This window comes from Cyprinus carpio, chromosome A16 (assembly GCF_018340385.1).
Source record: "Cyprinus carpio isolate SPL01 chromosome A16, ASM1834038v1, whole genome shotgun sequence".
NCBI classification, from domain to species: Eukaryota; Metazoa; Chordata; class Actinopteri; order Cypriniformes; family Cyprinidae; genus Cyprinus; species Cyprinus carpio.
Genome location: NC_056587.1, coordinates 2,913,416 through 2,933,915, shown reverse-complemented (window position 1 = coordinate 2,933,915; position 20,500 = coordinate 2,913,416). Strand labels below are relative to the sequence as shown.

Here is a 20,500-nt window from a genome sequence, read left to right as displayed (position 1 = left end):
TTTTTTTTTTTTTTTTTTTTTTTTTTTTTTGTAAAATCTGTATTAATTTCAGATATAGGTTATTTCACTTACATTTGCAGTGCATGTTTGGTATAAGCTCATTTTAATTCTGAGAAAGGATGAAATCACAAATTTAGCAAAATATAATGGTTTGGAAAATATTTTATTCTTTTTAAATCAGAAAGACAATGTGAAAAAACAGCATCACCACATCATTGAAAGATGGTAGGAGAAACAGGCTGCAAACACCGCACAAGAAAAAGGCATTTCCGTGACTTGCTTATATATACATATTATATACACGTTTTATAGAAGCCTGGTAAAAATATAGTCCTCAAAGCACTTCCACCTCTGACACCGCCAGACATTCACATGTAGAAAAGCTGAGGAAGTGCTTTCACAGATTATAACCAACAGGAATATTTACCATGGACAAACCCTAAACACATAAAATACAAAAAGTATTTATATTGTCAAGAACTCCACCCCGACCCGAAATAAAATACATACTACTTAGATCACAGAAACGGCTTTCTGCCAGATTACATAATACATACAATCATCTAAAAAAAGAGAAACAAGACATTTCTTTATAAATACAATCACTGACATACATGCAGAAACGTTCATATTGCAGTAGGTAGGTTGTCTGTTTAAAGTCCAAGTTGCCATCATTTAAACTGGTGTTGTGCAAATTACTGTTTCACTGTATGAATACAAACACTGGACAAAGCATATGAAAAATAGCTGTCTCTGTTTGACTGCTCACATTGCATTCACAATTTTACTTTCATTTTCATTTCATTGGTATTTCCAGACCAAAGATTCACTTTTGGAATATTAAAAAGTCAAGATGTTAAGATATTTAAGTGTGATTTTAGAGGCGCAGAACATCATTCTAGCCCATAATAATAACAGATTAATCAGTACTGTGTGTTAGTCAAAAAAGGCAGTGATTGTTGTGTCTTGAGACCATAAGCACATATTAATAAATTACAATAAAACCCACAGACAGAAGCAGAAATGAGAGTGAGACTTGAATTGTGAAGACCAAAAAAAAAAAACTTTATACTGTTTGCTTAGACTTCTGCGATTCCAGAAAACTACCCCACAAGCCAACTGGGAAATTAAGCCACTGAGAGCTGATCAAAGATCAGTTTTTGAGTCATTAAAAAGAGACATTGCACAGACCAGATAAAAGCACCACACTGGAACGTGAAATGAATGCAAACATTGAGTGCAAGGTTTATAAAAGTAACTTAGCTCCATTATTATAGACCCAAAATCTTTGAACTGAAAGGGGATAAAAATAGACTCTAAAATGTAAAAATATGAATCAGGGCATTGCTAATCTTACTGTACTGTAGGTCTCAGGAGTTAAATCTGAATATAGGTAACTTTTGACATTCACAAATAATCACATAAATTATTAAAGTTTAGAAACAATGTTAAAAACCTGCAATATGACACAAAAAATAAAACAGGCCAGTAAAATAGCAAACTGCATATCAGTGCCAAAGCAGATGTTGATACAAATCCTGAAATGTGTATTTGCAGAGGACAAACTGTGAGTTTAGATCTAGTTTTCAGAGATATTAGCCTGTTGTTGTATTTTTCTAGATTAAACTTTAGTTTTGTGCAGTATTAAGGTGCATTCTCAAGATGTACTGTAACATGATTTAATGTGTAACATTTGACACTGACTTGAAAAAGTCACTGAAATGATTAAAACCAAAAGAGCGAAGAAAAAAAAGAAACCTTCACAATACCCACTGACACAAACCCTATAACGTCTGTCATCATGCATACAAACTGATTTTTAACAAATATTAAAAAATATCAAAAACAACTTGAATATGCATAAATACTGCATCCACTGTAGAGAACATTTCTTCAATACAGTCTTGTGAAAGACTGTCAGAGTACTTCCTGTGCATATTCTACCTGCATTTTCTTCAAGTCTACAAATCCTTGGCAAAAGATCACTTCGGTCTTTTGGAAGCGATAATAGAAAGGCAGATTCACTGAGAGCTTCAGTTTTCTTTCCAGCTCCTCTATAATCTAAAGTGTTCACATGTGCGCTGGTAAAGTCCATTCGTTTTTATTCTTTACTTAGATTATTTAATCTCAGGGTTAGTCTTAAAATACAACTGTACCAAAGAACATTTTCATAGCTATAAAGGATTTTACATCCTGTCAATTGGAAATCAGCTATTAATGATCTTAAGATCGACAAAATATAACCTGTTTGAATATAAATTCAGCTTACATTCCTTAAATTCAGACTGCTTCAGTCTCGTCTACACACTATATGATTGTGTATAATGCTAGAAAATGCTTAGGTTTGTATGAAAGTGTCAGTAAAAAGAAAAACAAAACATGCATTGTGTAACAAAATCATCTGTAACAGGTAGATCTGAAATGACTTAAGCACGTTCATGTTGGTCCAAGTGTTTGGAGGCCATGCTATTTCTGTATCCAGCAGAAATGAGTGTTTTTATAGCTGCATTAAGGCAGATGATTGGAAGACGTCATTAATATGTTAGTTAAAAGACAATAGCTGCTGTGCCAAAAGAGCACATTAGTAGCGTTTTATAACGTACAGGAACACAGAATGAATATTTACAGAACTATATACACAAATATTAGGTGGCCCTTGGCATGGCAGCAATATGTGCATTGAAAATATGAGAGAATATGGCATGCAAGCAGGTCCGTCCATTTCTCAACCTTGATATTTGATTGGTCCAGTATGGAGGAGTATGGTTACAATGGGCAGGGAGGGAAAAACAAAATGCAAAAGACAGATGCATAGAGATAAAAAGGCAAACCAAGCTTCTGAATTAAATGATTAAAAAACAAATCTAAATCTACTTAGTGGCACCTCAAGAGAAGGCAATCGTACAGCAACTAACCATGAAATTCTAAGCCCAAAATGTGGGATATTTTAAAGACACAAAGCTATCTGTAACATTCAAATGCATTTACTTAGTAAAAAAGTAAAAAAGCATTTGCATTAAAAAAGTTGCAACCATTTTTGCCCCCCCCCCCATATTTTTGTCGCTCTTATGGCACAAGCTGACTCAACACAGAAAGAGCTGGGAAAACCCATAAATGAGATGCTCTCATCAGATTTACTCAAAAAAAAGTCATAACTGAATTAACCTTCATATATGTATATACAGAAGCCACTGAGAAATAGAACTTATCTGCTTATCTCTGACACACACTCCAGCACAGCGTAATGCCTTCTGAGATCAGTATACCGGAGCGCCAGCAGCCATTAGTCCTAGTCACACCAGTTCAGAGAGAATTAAAAGGTTTAAAGACCTATATAAATAAAGATCAATGCAACACAGCTTCCAACAATACTATAAAATAAAGTGGTGCCAACTGTGTAACATGCTTTTTCTCCCAGCACTAGCTAGGCAGAGAAAACTAAATAAGGTTTGTGCATCCTGCTTGCTCTGTTTTAAACGTTTAAGAGTGAACAAAGGCATTAAAAAGTGTGACTGAGATGCTAACATCACTTTCCCAATAATTTTCTGGTTAAAATTGGTTTTGAGCAGCATTTCCTGTGTGAGAGAAAGAGAAAAAGCCAGCAAAACTCCTCGCTCAGTGGCTTTTCTTCATTCCCTCCGTCTCTCACTCACTTTTAAAACACATTTCATTGTGCTGAGGCCCTGGAGTTCTTTCTGAAGCTCCCACTGAGAGAAAATCCCCATCATACCAGCGCTCAGAAGCGCCCCTCATCTCTTCTGAGGTTCTGTGTGTCCATCACTTGTTTAAATGCTCTCCTCCTGTGTCACTAGTCATTGTTCTGCTCTTACTGGGGGAAAAAAAGCATTTGGCCTTTAATAAAAGGAAATTTTGGGATCAGAATAAAAATATTTGAAGGTACATAACATACATTTGTTCTAGGGCTGTCAAATGATTGATCATGATTAATCACATCCAAAATAAAAGTTTTGTTTACATAATATATGTGTGCATACTGTGTATATTTATTATGTATATATAAATACACACACATGCATGTATATATTTGAGAAGAATATGTTATGTTTATATATTAAATATATTTATATATAATATAAAATATAAGAATATAAATATATAAATGTATATACATGTAAATATTTTCTAAATATATAATTTATGTGTGTGTATTTATATATACATAATAAATATACCCTGTACACATACATATATTATGTAAACAAAACTTTTATTTTGGATGTGATTAATCGTGATTAATCATTTGACAGCCCTAATTTGTTCATTTAAAACTTACAAAGCAAATGTCAGTTTCTGGGATGATGTCTTTGAGTGAAATGGCATCTTCGTTGCTTAACTGTTCATCTAAGCATTCGGCTCCGGTACTGAAGAAGAGAGTGAGAGAACGTTTAAAATAACAGCATCTTTTTTAACACTATGAAGTTTTACTGTCAGTTCTGACCAATTTAATGCATCCTTGCTGAATAAAAGTATTCATTTCTTTCAAAAGAATGTTTAATCATGAGAGGTGGTGAGATGGGAAGAGTGTGTGTTTAGTTTTACCTCTGAGGCCCGCTGCTGTCAGGCTCAATGACTGCAGATTTGTGCACCTCCACCCCTACTGACCTGTTAATAAATATACCATAATTATACATGTGAAGGTGAAGGCGTGCTATAGAGAGATTTGACTCTCTATGACAGAGAGGATGTGTGGAGGTACCTTTGAGGAGGTGAAGATGATGTCATTCCTGTGCTGCCAGGAGAGGAGTTGGGCAGATTTGTTGCCGGGAACTCACTGGAGCTTCCAGCCAAAGGATCGGTTTGTGGGAGCAGGTCCGGTCTGCCCAACTGCACGCCTGAGAACAACAATCACACAGGGAGTTATGATTTGATTTATGCACCAAAGAAAGCACTCTATAAAAGCCTATTCACAGTACATCTGAATCACAGATGAAAGGCATACACAAGAATATCTGAAAACAATGCATCTCTATCAAATCACCAAATGAATCCACAATGTTTTACAGTGACATCTGTTGTTTAAAATTTTATATAAGGTTAGGATGATTCATTGCGGTGTCCCAACTGTTGTTTAAAGAATGAAGAAAATTCAAAAACAGGGATGATGTAAATAGTTTTGGTTGCATTACTCACCACTCTCTCCTTCTGGGTCAGTCTGGTTAGGGTGAGTACGGTACAGGAGTCTGGCGTCAGCAACTGTCTGTCCACCGGGAGCAGAAGCAGAGCTTCCCATTGGAAGCCGTCTCACAAAACTCGAACAGCCACTTCGGCTCTTCTTTGAGGGGGATGATTTTACTGGGAACGGAGAGAGGCATAGGATGATGACGTCACAAAAATATTAAAAGCTCAATGTCTAAAAAAATAAATAATTTAAATTGTCATGTCGTTCCAAACCCATAAGACTTAAAGGTATTTTTAATGTAACCTCAGAGATTCCTGATCCTCCATTGAAAGTCCATTCAACCAAAACATTCATTAAAGCAAGTCTTCCGAAGTGACACAATTGCTTTATATGACATAGAATTTATTTTGGGTTCTTTATGAACTTTCTGAAGCTTGAAAGTTTTGATGGAATTTCTGTATCTCTTTCAATAGAGAGGTTTCAAAAATATATCTTCTCTTGTGTTTCAAAGAAGAACAAATGTCTTACGCATTTGGATCAACATGAGGGTGTGTAATTGATGACTGCACTTTCATTTTTGGGTGAACTATTTAAACGTACGTGTTTTCTTAAAAACTGTGCTGCACATGAAACGCTGGAATCGCTCCGCGTAGAATCCGGGGCGATGCACAGAGACAGTGTCCTACAACGTAAATTACATAAATGCTTATTCTCTCACATGGAAGCAAAATAGCAATAATGTTTGCTTTAAAATGACTTACAGGAACTGATGACTTACCCCATCGTGAACCAAGGCCTTCCAGGAATGCTCTATTTTTTTAATAAATCTGAAGGAAGAACAAAAGGAGAGATATTAATGATGGTCACAAACATGTAAAAATGCACACTCAACTGTTGTCGGTGAGTAGTCACCTGTATGACTGTAATATGTCGATGATACCAATATAAACCAGTATTCTCTCTCCTTTACAGTTGCGTGCAGGGATTCCTCCCCATCTACAGACAAAACATGAAATTGGATGTGTTAAATATGACTACCATATACTGCAGCCAAACGAAGAAACAATGCATGAGATTATAGAGTGAGACAAAGAAGAAACAGAATAGGTGGACATAGACATGCATTGAAAATGGATAGATGTGTGAATGAACTGCATGGTTCCATTGAAAATCAAACAAAGAACATAAGAGAGTGAAATAAGATGTTGACTAACTGGTCCTCTGTTTCCAGGGTTCCTTTCCCTTTGGCCTCTCCCTGTATGGCCTCCATAGCAGTGCTGTAGAGAGCCTTCTGAGCCTGCGGCCTCCTGTGGTCTGGCGTCACGGCCCCCTCGGACCCCCCCGCCTCTACTGCCCCTGCTCGCTCACGAGATGCCTGATTGGAGTTATGGATTCCCACCAAAAGACTGTAGTCCATAATCTTAAAGCTTTGCAGCAGCTGTCAAGTACAGAGATTGATCAACATAGGCAAAAGAGTCACACAAATTCTTGCATTTGACAATATTCAATATGTATGTGTGTATATTTACATATCCGTGTTAAAAGCTTTCTTTTTTTCTTTGTTTCAACACAGGAAGCATCTTTTAAAACCTTTGCAGCCAAATAGATTCAAAATGTTTCATGTAAAAATAATATATAGTACAAAATCTAGTTATTTTCTTTTATATGCCCCAATATAAATATACATAGTAATAAACAGCAACATTTACATTTTATATGTTATTAATAGAACATACATATACATGTCTTTAGGATTAGGGATCGACCGATATGCATTTTTCAGGGCCGATGCCGATACCGATTATTACAGATCAAGGAGACCGATAACCGATATTTTGAACCGATATGTGTCTAGTGTAAAAATGAAAATTAATGTCAAAATTAAGAATAAAAAGGCCTCTGACAAAGACTCTCTTTAAATTATTTTAACACATCTTTAATTCTGAGAACTGTTCATAATAACAACATTAATATTAATAATAACAACAAACATAAAAAGTGCTGGGAGCATCCATCAGCAGCATTCTGTAAACTAAGTAAAACTTAAAGCAAATTTAAACAGCAACAAATGAACAATAATGGAAAAATAAATGTAATCTATATATATATATATATATATATATATATATATATATATATATATATATATACATATATATATATATATATATATAGATATGTGTGTGTGTGTGTGTTATTTTTTGTATTTTTTTTTATATAGATAATTGCATTAAAATCACACACAACCCATATTGTAATAGTGTTTTTTTTTAGACTGTTTATCACGGCGATACAAACTAGGAAGTATACAGGACCGCGTCATCCAGAAACGTGCAATGTGAGATTGACAATTTACGTTATTAGCATAGGGTTATTAGCAGGGTGCGATTTGTGAAATAAACAGAGGGGGGATGCTTTTGAAAAATTTTATGAAATGTTTTTAATACGACGGAAATTGTATTTAGTGTGATCTCAGTTTAATAAAAACATTGTAAGCCTACGTTAGGCCTATTAATTGTAATGATTTAATGTCCACAGTTATTCAAACAACAAATTACATCGAGAAAGTGAGCAAAGAACACAACGGAGCTTTTTGAAACTCCGAATCAGTTAAACCATTGCGTCGCAAAATGATTCACTGTTTCGATGCGCTTCAATCGGATCGCGTATCGCGAATCATTTGATTCAGATCTGGACGTCAGGTCAGAGCGGCTTTGCATGATGTTTTTATCCCCACCGGGGATAAAAGTTATTCAGCAGAGGCAGGGATGCATAGACCAAAAGGGGGGAAATCCCCCCCATCCCCCCGGCAAATCTCACCCTGGTTATTAGTCAAATGAGAGAGCGCAGCCGCAGAGATAACTAAATCAGGAATAGGGAGCTCGCGTCGCGTCAGGGCGTCAGAGCTCGCGCTTGATGCCCTTTCAGCTCTTCAAAATTGCATAATGGTAATTCTGAATCTGTATGATAAATTATTTTGCAATCATGTTAGAATAAAGCAATATTTCTCCAAATATGCGCATTTTTTTTTTGACTAAGAGCCCTAACGGAACGGACGCTGTTCAGTGAAGCTATGTGAACAACACACAAAAAAAAAAAACGCAGCAGACGTGAGTGAATTCATCGTCGTGTTGATAATCTATTCACAATACAACGTTAAGTTGGCCGAATGGTGAGAGAAGTAGGTTTTAGTTTCACTATCTCAGCACTGATGTGATGATCCGTTAAAGCATATCACTGCAATGACGGACATTGACCGGAAAATGCTTAATATCGGCGCCGATAATCGGCCACGCCGATAATCGGTCGACCCCTATTTAGGATACGTACTGTTCAAATAAAAATCACAATAAAATTACAGCAACTGATTTATGTAATCTTCAAAATCACACTACCATTCAAAAGTTTTTTTTTTTTAAGAAATTAATATTTTTATTCTGCAAGGAGACATTAAATTGACCAAATGTGACATACAATGTTACTTATATTTAAAATAAATTCTGTTCTCTTAATGTTCTATTGATCAAATAAAATTTCCCCACAAAAATATTTAGCAATGCAACCATTTTAAACCGTGACAGTAATAAAAATGTTTCTTGAGCGGCAAATCAGCATATTAGCACGATTTCTGAGAGATCATGTGACACTGGAGTAATGATCCTGAAAATTCAGCTTTGCCATCACAGCAACAAATAACTTTTTGAAATATATTAAATTAGAAAGCAGTTATTTTAAAATGTAGTAATATTTAAACTTTTTTTAATATTTATTTTTATTCATATAAATACAAAAAAAAACAGTATGTAACCACTGTGAATATTCATTATACATGGTCATAATAATAATCCTGGATTCTACATTAGAACTAACACAAGATAACGCTCAAACACAAGCATGCATGCTCACCAGACAGTCCCGCTGGATGGTTTTGGAGAGGGCGTTGTAGTTGTCTGGTTCTAGCTGGATGCCCTCGGGCATATCCTGGATAAAATCCAGATCTTTGTAAGTGGGGACGCTCTTCTCTCTCTCTTTGGGGGAGGCACGGCGCTTGCACGTGGAGCCCTTCAGGTCATATTTGAGGTGCATAGGCACACTACGGGGCAACAGGTTATTCATTGCAACGATACGGATGTTCTTTCCACCCGCCTGCACGCAATACAAGCCGTAAAACTTCGGGAGCAGCGTTCTCTTGTTCTGATTCAGATTCTGAGGGGAGGAGGAGAGAGAATGGGCCTGGATGATTGCTACAGTTTCTTATTAAAATGATTTATTCTTTTAAACAGAACCTAGTATTTATTCTTTTAAACAGTATCTAAAGTATGAGTGCACACTAGTGAGAAACACTCACCATGAAGTACCCAGGCAGTAGTTTCTGCAGGAACTCTGCCTCTTTGTGCTGCACTGTTTTAATAATGAACTCATCATCGCTTGTGACATAAAATATCGATCCACTCGCTCCAGGGTTGGACAATTCGATCAAAGGATCATTGCACAGAGAGTACTGCAGACAGAAAGAAACCACAACAGCACATCAGGGGTTTCTCTTAAGAGAATGAACAAATAAAATGATATGTTAAATTAATCAATCATTAAACTTATTGTATGAGTTTATTCTTACACCACCAGTTTCTAAACTATCTTTACATGAGAGCTCAAGCTGTGAGTGTGTTTGTGGTTCATCTAACCAGATAATCGTCAGGTCGAATGCCAAAGAGTTCTCTGAAATAACGGAAGGCGATGGGGGCGTAGGTCTTAAACCTGAAGTCACCGTGGTGATGTGCTGGAGTCAAATTACTTCCTTCACTGTAGCAGGAAAAAACAGAGACGGGGTTATGAGTTTGTGTTTTATTAAATATAAAACCTGGCAAGCTGCCCATTATTCAGTTTGAAGATGCCTGTAATGACCAAAGACTCTGGTACGGTTGGCATGCCACTTGGATTATAAACACAAAGACTTAACAACAGTCAGCACATTGATTTAAATCTATTTAAATTCTCATAAATATTCAAATATATCTATAAAACATGGCTGAGTATTTCTGGGAAACACATGGGAACAGTCACCTTGGGAAAAAGATGCTCTCTACTACATAGAAGTCTTGCATGAGGACGTCTCTCTCTGCTTTCTGACTCAGGCTGCCCACCGTGTGTGTGATGCCCAGCTGGATGGCACCTTTGAGGGCAGAGGAGGTCGTCTACAGATGGACAAAGAGTACATGTGTGAGAATGTGTGAGAAATAAGTGCAAACAGAAAGGACAGATGGGAAACACTAGATATGTATCACAATGATTGTTTTAAATAACCCACAAATGAGTTGTTATGTAGGTGGTGTGGGAACATAATGCATTTAAAAAACAAAACAGTCATTTCGAGTAAAACAAATACTGGAATCTGTCATTATTATTCGCGGGTTAACTCTACAACAGTTTTTGCTACTAAAGTTTAAATCCGAGACAGTAGTAGATCTTAATGCTTTTATAATAAGGATGCATCATGAAACTAGTTTATAAAAAAACTCTCTGTTCAGGAAAAATAATGGGCAAATAGAAAGCACCTTAAAATCACTGTGACATTCACAATGTTGCTTGATTTGACATAATTTCAGAATGTGTCATGATAATCTCTGTTTCCTTCCCAACTCCACCCTTCAGTCTATTCCTCTTTTCTACCCCAGTTCCCCTCTCTTGCCCTTCCTCTGTTATCAGATGACACATCTGACAGCGAGCTGACCTTTTTGTAAGTTGTTTCTCCTGTGGGGTCAACTCCTCGGTGACCAATAGTCTTCTTCATACTCTGAGATGATCCCGGCCCCTATTTAGAGAGACAGAGACAAAAATGACTGACAGAGAAAAAAGGGGAACAGAAAAAAGCATCTGGTTTCACGTCAACAGAGGGGATTCAAGAGGCCTCAGTTCTGTTCAGGTTTGACACACACATTCCCGTCCATCTGTTCATCCTCTCACTGCCTTGGTACATGTGAATCTTCAGTTGACAATGAGAGTTGTGTGTTTGTGTGTCTAACTGTGTCAATATTTGCCAAGTTCAGGATCCGTCTCACATGATTATTTGATCAACACACAGTAACAGTAAGTCAAGCTTACTTCAGCCTGCAGGGCTCATGTGTTCACATTCCTCTACCAATGTCCAGCAACTAAAATACACTCATACTTGGAAGAAAGTGTGGCCACTGAGCTGAGATTTTACAAGTGCTTGGCTAACAGATGAGAAACTGAGAGGATGAGAAAACAAGAGAAGGTGAAAATGTTTGCATGAGGCACTGAAGCCCTGAGTGCAGAAACCAGTCATACATCTGACATCTATTTAGAGATAAAGCAAAAAGCTCTGCTATATTGTACATGCAGTCAAGACTAAAGTGCACCATTATACAGCGTGGCATCAAATGCCTTACATGTAAAATGGTCACTAAATTGGCAAAAATGAACGCCAATAATAGGTAACATAATTAACATCAGTCGACTCACTTAGTGAATGGTAAGTCATCATAACTTTCATTTAGGTCAACCTACAGAAAACTATCACTGTGAGTTATTTAATGCTCTACAGAGAAAGTGATGACATTTGTGAGAATTACATCCATATATTTTCAAGCTGAAGTTGCACATTTACAATTTAGTGTCAATTGTGCTACAAAACTGTGGCTCTCTTGAGCCAAGAAATAGGAATCCTGATTTCAAAAACATTGAAGGTTAATTATTTCAGTGTTTTCATTTAATATATCAATTTTAAGTTTGACTATCAGCCAATTAATGAATTAATTATATTTTGCATTTTAGCACAGCTGGAGTGTATTAAGATCACCTATCCCACTATGCACTGGGAAAACTTATTAAGTGTAAGTTATGATCCGTGTCCTTATTGTGTATGCGCTTCCCTTCCAGTTAATAAGTCATTCTGACACAAACAGATTAATGCCAGTAAATCTAGAAAGACCAGTAACATGATTTGATGGAGAAAAAAAATGTAGTAAAACTGCAGTCATCACATTTAGAATTATAATAGCTATTAAGAAATAAGTTCTTTCAATTACAGAAACAGAGTAGACCAACATCAGATCAGTCTTACCTCCGTCATGGTCATCTTTCGAACTCCGCTGGACCCTTTCAAGTTGGAGGGAGAGAGAAAGAAGAACAAAAACATTCATATGTTTTAGAAGTTGGGTCGGAAAAATCTGATATGAACTTCACAATTCCTGCTGTTTCTCTCCTACATCCTGAAACTAGCCTAATTTTACTGGACATGTTAAGATTGATTAGCCAACTTGTTATTCGAATAGTCGTTTTTAATTATACAATATCATTCAAATGAGTTTAAATGAAATTATTACTTGAACTCAGCAAAGATGCACCAAATTCATCAAAAGTGACAGTAAAAACATTTTTGATGCTAGTTAAAATATTATATTTTAAATATAAGCTGCTCTTTTGAACTTTATATATATCATCAAATCCTGAAAAAAGATCACGATCAATGAATCACAAACTGTTTTCAACACTGATAATAATAAAAAATGCCCCTTGAGTGTCAAATCTGCATAATGATTTCTGAAGGATCATGTGACACTGAAGACTGAAATAATGGCTGCTGAAAATTCAGCTTTGCTATCAAAGCAATAAATGACATTTTTATATATTAAAATCAAAAACACATTTTAAATTGTTAACCATTTTTTACATCATTGCTGGTTTTATAGTATTATTATTATTTTTTTTTTGATCAAATAATTGCAGCCTTAGAGAAAATATAAAAGAAAAATTTTGCCAACCCCAAACTTTTAAACGATGCGTGTAGCTTTGTACATCCCGTAATATTCGAAACTAGAAAACGTCTCAGGTCTCACATTCAAAATTTGTCTGTCTTCTCTGCTCCAATAGAAAAACAAGCTAAAGTTCTAATAACCTGACAATGTCACAGGGGGCACAATCTGTCATGAACACCAGGGGTGCCAGACGATCAGCAGACTGTCACGCCAGATGCTTTGCGGACACTTTACTCAATAAACAACACAGGACAGGACCACAGTCTAAAACACCCGGAGGCCTCAAATTCATATTTCTATAATGGCAATGTGTGGGAAGGTTTTTTTTGCATTGATTCAGATGATTGCATGTCTTCAGGCGAGACAGAAGTTATACAACAGAGCTTGTCTGCCTGTCGTCAACACAAACAGACTGAGATGCACCAGCATAGCAACTTCAACCCTGCCAAGAGTTTGATATTATTACACACAATCTAGATTAGAATCCAACTTACAGAAATAGTAACGTCTCTGGTTTCAGAGCGTAACCTCGGTTCCCTGAGAAGGGAACGAGATCTTGTGTGCAGCTATGCTGATGCATTGGGGAAACACTTTCCTCAGAATCTATCACCTGAATAAGACCTGAGTGAAAGTAACATGGCATGAACACAACATCTCGTTCCCTTCTCAGTTGATCCGGGGAGCAGGGGACACACAGGCTGTGTGACTGTGGCAACTCCCTGCCAGCAGTGTCAGTTCCTGTAACCAGGGGCCATTTCTTCTTCCTTTGCAGCTCCGGATAAAAAATTCAGTGGAAAATGTCGCTGTGAGGTGCGTTATAAAGGGCGCCACGCCCCCTTATTTCTGCGCACTTGAGTGCCATTGGCCATTACAAGACAATGGGGTTAAGTGATTCAGGCTTCAGTATTCTAAGGAGAAAGGTGTTTCCCCAATGGTCAGTATAGCTATGCAACACCGAGAGACCATCTCGAAAGGGAACTGTATTCCCTGTGAACACACACCAGATCTGAGATATAACATACAGCATATGAGGCAATGACGTACAAGTTTCTATGATAAAGAGAAACATTATTTATTTATTTTTTTAATGTATGTTGGATTCATGTGATTGTAAAAAAAAACTTTGTTATATCTTCAGTAAGTAAATATTGTGGTGTAATCATTAGTAAAACAAAAAGTGTGATTTCCCTTTCACTTTGAATACATATGAGCGAATCTTAAACGTAATTCAATTTTTTTGAAAACATCATGAATTATTCATTCCACCACATGATTTTACATCAACTTGCCTTGCCTTGTCATAAAAAGATCAAATTATCTAAGATTTTATTGACCTTGAGGGTCTTTTTAGGGGTCCTCCAAATGATAGGTCTACCATTTCCTTTGTTTTTTGTTTTTTTGCATGTTGTTTGCACCATGAAACTTATTTTGCAGATAAAAGTTTTTCAAGTAGTGCAGATGCAGTTTTATTAAAAAACTGCTTTTTACATTTTTTAATGAGGCTTTTTTGTTATATCATAATATTATATTATATTATTATTTTAAATTAACTTTAATTAATAGCTAGGACAAAAAGTTTCGCTGACCTATTTGTATGGAGCCCAGACATGCAGGAAAAAATATTGATATCATTGCCACAAACTAACAATCTGTTCCCATGACTTACTAATTCTCCACCACATTTTAAGCAAATCGTGAGCAAGATTTACTAATTTATTACTTTGTTTTAAGTAGATTGTATGCACGATTTACTAATCCGTGTTCATTGAATGATTTGTGAATAGCCTAATGCACCCTCTTTGTGAACAGGCTTCATCCCCGTTACAGTCCTGTTCATATTACAGTCCAGCACATATAAGTAAGTCAAGGGAATACACTGTTAATTCGTGACCATGGAATAACCACAATATAGGCTGCAATATTTTGGTATGTGGTTTATTTCTAAGATAACACGTTTGCATGGAAGTTTATCATAGGCTTGTTTTTAAAAGCAAGACTTGGCAACACTGAGTCAAGACATACCGCCTACCTTGTAATTTCTTGAACCACAACTCTTACGCTTTTACGTCATTAACAACTAGTTGTTCATTTCAGTTCTGTACACCCTGCAGAATTTCTGCAAATGCAGTGGGCACTATCTGCATTTTCCAGGAGTCAGTTCGGTTGCAGAATCTGGCTGACACTCACATAAATTACTGAACTGTGTGTGTAAAGAACAGGATTAAGCACAAAAAGGTGAACTGACGACCAAATGTTAATGGCCACTGCAGCTTAATTCAGTTATCATAGTGTCAATCATTGCAGTTTCGAGAGTTCTGTTCCATAAACACACAAAACAATAAATTAGGGGATTTACTCCAATATTTGAATTTGAGTCACTCCTAAAAGCCGTGCACTTGGCCTATGTAAAGCCTTATCCAGTGTTACAATGCCCAGAAACTGTGATACATATTTACTTGTTCCTCCAGATTGCTGAACCCTTTCATCATCAGTCTGAAATATCAATTCCAAATCCCATCTGCCTTAATTACATAAACAGATGAGTCACAGTTACAGCTTTAACTTTCATTACATTCCACTGATCCCTTAGTCATCAAGCTTAAAATGCCACTGCAAATGAGACCATGCAAGAGGCGAGCCATTTTGGTTAATTGCCACTCAGAGTCTCTAAATCACACAGCACAACAGAGTCATGCATGTACCTCTCCGAGAGGCCAACAGTCTCCAAAATGGAGTCCTCAGATCTGTAGGGGTAAGAAAGTTATTTTAATGAGGACCGAACTGTCAGCACTTAAACCAGTGTGACCCAAAATTAACTCTCTGAATGGTTGAGAAACAGGATGGATGTTTATTTGGATGGGTGTTTTTTGTTGTTTTTTTGTTTCGGATGGGTGAGTGGTTGTTGTTTGTCTGGATGGGTGGGTCTTTATTTGGATGTGTGGCTGTTGGGTTGTTCATCATGTTTGTATGGATGAGTGGGTGTTGGTTTGTTTGGATGGGTGGGTGTTGTCTTGTTGGTTTGGATGAATGGATGGGCAGATGGGTACAAGGATGGAAAAATGGGAAGATGGACAGATAGATGAGTGAGTACTGGTTGGATGGATACATGGATTAATGAATGGTTACATGGCTAGACGGGCAGTTGAGTGGAAGGATGGATGAATAAGTGGATGGATGAACAGACAGATGATGGTTTCCCAGAGGGAAATTTAGGTTGTCTCATAGTAATGACACGAGTAACACCAAATAACAATTATAACACACACTTTTAAACAGCATATCACAAAATTAAAACAATTATAAATGTGTAATTTGATTCATCAAAACAAATTGTTTTAACAAATTCAGGCTTTGTTTTGTATTACATCCTTAAAGGGATCCTCAACCCCAAAATGAAAATTTTGTCATTAATCACTTGCCCCCATGTCGTTCCAAACCCGTAAAAGCTTCGTTCATCTTCGGAACACAATTTAAGATATTTTGGATGAAAACCGGGAGCCCTGTGACTGTCCCATAGACTGCCAAATAAAATACAGTGTCAAGGTCCAGAAAAGTATGAAAATCATCGTCAGAATAGTCCATCTGCCATCAGTGGTTCAACCGTAATGTTATGAAGCGACAACAATACTTTTTGTATGTGAACAAAACAAAAATAACAACTTTATTCAACAATTTGTCTCCTCTGTGTCACTCCACATCAGCGTAGCGCTATTTTGGCAAATCTGAGCTGTACGCAGGCAGCGTACGCTCTTCTGTGTCAGCCGCGACACAGGATGTGCTGTTTTCTTTCAAATCAAAGCATAAATATACGTAGAAAATGTATCCTTGTGGCACGGCTGCCTGCGTACTGCCTGAGCATAAACTGCCTGCGTACTGCTTAGATTCTCTAAAATGGTGTTGAATAAAGTCGTTATTTTTGCTTTAATCGCGTACGAAAATATATTGTCATCGCTTCATAATGTTATGGTTGAATCACTGATGGCAGATGGACAATTCTGACAATGCTTTTCATACTTTTCTGGACCTTCACAATGTATTTTACTTGGCAGTCTATGGGACAGTCACAAGCCTCCCGGTTTTCATCCAAAATATCTTAAATTGTGTTCGGAAGACGAACGAAGGTTTTACTGGTTTGGAAAGACATGGGGGTAAGTGATTTATGACAAAATTTTCATTTTGGGGTGGAGGATCCCTTTAAACCACAAGGCAAGTGAAATGACCACTAAGAGAGAACACATGGCTCATTTCTTGAGCTAGTCTATATTTAGGTCAAGCTTAAGAGATACACTTTCTCTCAAGAGAAGTAAGCAACAAATCTTGTATCTCATGCGCACGGAAAACAAACACACATTTGAGGTCATGAATTGTGGCAAGATGTGCTGTCTGTGAGATGGGATTTGAGGTTTAGACGTTCACCAGTCTGTCCCATTTCATCTTGGTTTCTGTCCTATTTCACATTTATATTTAGAGCAATAGAACAGCCAGGGCCATCATCAAGACAGTGTTCATGTGTCTGGGAGCACTAAAAATACTTCCAATAGTGCACTAACTACGTCCTAATGTGGGTTACCCACACAAAATGCAATGATATTCTGAGCTAACAGACAAAACCACCCAAATAATGACCACCTGATTGACTTCAGCACCTCAGACTAGTGAATATCCACTTAATTTCCCAAGGGATGATATTTTTACTCAGTGGTCAATGAAGACAGACAGAGAGTCGAAGAGAATAACCACTCACAGGACAAGCACTGTTAATACCATTCACATCCCAATAACCAATTAGCTAATACACAAACAGAAACGGTTTGAAGTGTCAAAGAGGTGAATGCATTAAGACGTTATCATGAGTTTTGTTACAAACAGTTGAAATAACACAGTCAGTGCAATAAATATTTAGATCACGTTTGCCATGGTTTAATCAGCACTAAGTGACAAAATAACTTTAAACTCCAAAAACAGTTTACATAAATTCCTGCAAACCCTATCTATAACTCAAAAAAATTCTCAAAACACACACACATAAAAATAAATAATACAAAAAAAACTAAAAGTGAGAAATTATTGTGCGGTGCTGCTGTTGAAACTCGACATTTGTAGAGAAATTCATAAAGAATGAACCATTCTAAGCAATAAATCCCAAACAAACCGATTTACTAGAAAAAAAAACAGCCAAAACGATTCGTAACTGAATTGTATTTGTTAATGAAGGTTATTAATTTTAATAGTAGCTCTGTTACATGCTTGATGAGGCTGGGCTAGGTCGCTTATAGCAATGTTAGCCACAGATCCACATCATCGATCTGGATTATTTCAGGAAAACCTTCACATCATAGATCAACTGAATTCAATAAATGACACCTACACATATCCAATAAGTTACAGATACATTATATTTACTAACTCATAACTATAACAGATGAAATGTATTTTGTTGTTGTTGAACAAAAGGCTTGACTGAAGTCAGTAAACACACTGAATCGATCCAGTGCTGGTAAAAACAGTGGATCCATGGCAACACATTAACATTAAAAAAACACAAATGACTCAACATCACTATAAAAACATGATTTAATTTACCTGGAGGGGCGGATAAGCCCGTGTCGGGTGGACCGGCGGACGCCATGTTGATTCGGGTTTACTGGACCCGATCCCTGACCGGAACCAGAGCGACAGACCAGTGTCCGGTTCCGCCCGGACTGACTCTCCGGCGCCCTTCGCTGTCACTGACCTATCCGAGACTAGAACCTGAACTACTCGTTTAATAACGCAAAAAGAGTTTCTGACAACAATCTACACAAACTATTATTAGATATTTTACATTATATTACATATGAAGATCTAATTTATCCAAATTATAATTTATAATCCAAATAAAATAATGTAATATCCGCAGTTATACTGACGACAGCCTTGCCTTGTCAACGACCCATTAGTTTGTGAAACAAACTCGCCAAGCCTTTATGTAAAGTGCTAAAAATAACAAAACTGTTCACAGAACAGATTACATCTTGGACAGGAGCATGCATGACATTTTAAAAGTCATCACTGCACACTGGGAAAAAAAATAATGGTTAAAAGAAAAAATAAATAAATAAAACTATATAGGAAAACCACTCCTTCTTTATTATAGTCTATTATAGTATTACAGTTGACTCTTTCAGAATGTAGCCTATATTTTATGTGTTCATATATATATATATATATATATATATAAAACATTTATACTAACTTTCAATAAAACACACACACACATATACATACATATATATATATATATATATATATATATATATTTGTTTAAATGCATCACACATATAAATATATATACATACACATATACATATATATACACACACACACAAACACATATATAAAATTTTAAATGTAAATTATGTTGCATGAGAACAGCACACAATCACAGAAGACTTTTTATTTATATTTTATATAAATATAGAATTTGTTATATTTTTGGGAACAAAACATTCTGAACTGTCCAAGCTGTTCTTCTTTTATGAAAAATGCTCACTCGATAATAAGTAAGACATTTTGCAGGAAAACTGCATAATAGCTTTGAACATAGACAAGAAGTGGTTCAGGTTTGGTTCAACTCAAGTATACATTTATAATAAAATGTGTGCGCTATGCAAAAAAATGATCCAGATTCATAGCATCAGGGATTCTGTCTGACTCAGATCAACAGAAGCTGGGGGCAGTTCTTCCTCCTACTGTCTTTCTCTGCCTTGCGGATATAGCACAGGAGCAGTTTTGTGGCACATATGACACGGTTTTTTGATTTTGGGTGTGCAACAATGAGGCTTCACCAGCTCCTTCACTTGACACATCTCATACAGGTGGCTGTCAAGCTACAAGAAAATAATATAAATACTCGAACACACAACCTTAGTTTGACTCCTAACCCTAAGGTGTGTGTTCACAGTGTGTGTGTGTGTTCACTGCTGTGTGTGTGCACTTTGGATGGGTTAAAAGCAGAGCACGAATTCTGAGTATGGGTCACCATACTTGGCTGTATGTCACGTCATATAAACCGTTTTAATGTTAAGAGTTTAAAGTAAAGTTATGAGATAAAGAAAATTAGCATTTTTGTGGTGCTTAATCTTTTAGCCATTCACTTTCTTAAAAAGACACCGTTTAAAATTACATTTAGATTTATTAAGCAGATTTTATCATGCGTAAATACAGCACAAGGAGCAAATTCACCAACAAGCTTGGCCTTGTTTCAGCCTCTCTATACATGCAGGTCTTTCTTGTAACACTGGAGGGCAGCACCATTCAATCATTTGATCTACAGAAAAGGGGAAACCCTTCCTGTGGGCGATTAATTTGATTTCAGTTAATTATTGAAATATTTTAATCTTCCAGAGCCTACAGGCTTTTAGTTAAATATATATTTGGATTTGGATTGTCCTTGAATCAATGTTTTGCCATGCACAAGGTTAACCATGCAATCACACGCTGAGCTTATTTTTGTAACTATCCTTGTTTTGACTGGCTTTCATGATCACTGATGTCTGAAAGGAAATAGATAAACCTAAACATAGATAATAAAAGCACAAAA

General features: G+C 36.5%; 1 protein-coding gene across 2 annotated transcripts; it reads right to left on the bottom strand.

Annotated features, from left to right (window-relative positions):
* Nucleotides 1–144: 144 nt before the first annotated feature.
* LOC109111377 (phosphatidylinositol 4-phosphate 5-kinase type-1 alpha-like) lies at nt 145–18,863 on the bottom strand. 2 transcript variants are annotated; one of them, XM_019124309.2, is made up of 17 exons: nt 18,502–18,860; nt 15,621–15,662; nt 12,225–12,259; nt 10,872–10,952; nt 10,205–10,335; nt 9,826–9,943; nt 9,489–9,641; nt 9,047–9,346; nt 6,355–6,578; nt 6,053–6,136; nt 5,919–5,967; nt 5,741–5,822; nt 5,152–5,313; nt 4,718–4,853; nt 4,561–4,623; nt 4,295–4,382; nt 145–3,829 (listed from the first exon to the last, which is right to left on the bottom strand). In XM_019124309.2, the coding sequence occupies exons 1-17, from the start codon at nt 18,545–18,547 to the stop codon at nt 3,827–3,829; spliced, it is 1,797 nt and encodes a 598-aa protein (XP_018979854.1). In that variant the 5' UTR covers nt 18,548–18,860; the 3' UTR covers nt 145–3,826. The 2 variants fall into 2 exon arrangements, with proteins under 2 accessions (XP_018979854.1, XP_042627959.1); XM_042772025.1 differs by lacking the exon at nt 15,621–15,662 and having other exon boundaries at nt 18,502–18,863.
* Nucleotides 18,864–20,500: the final 1,637 nt, after the last annotated feature.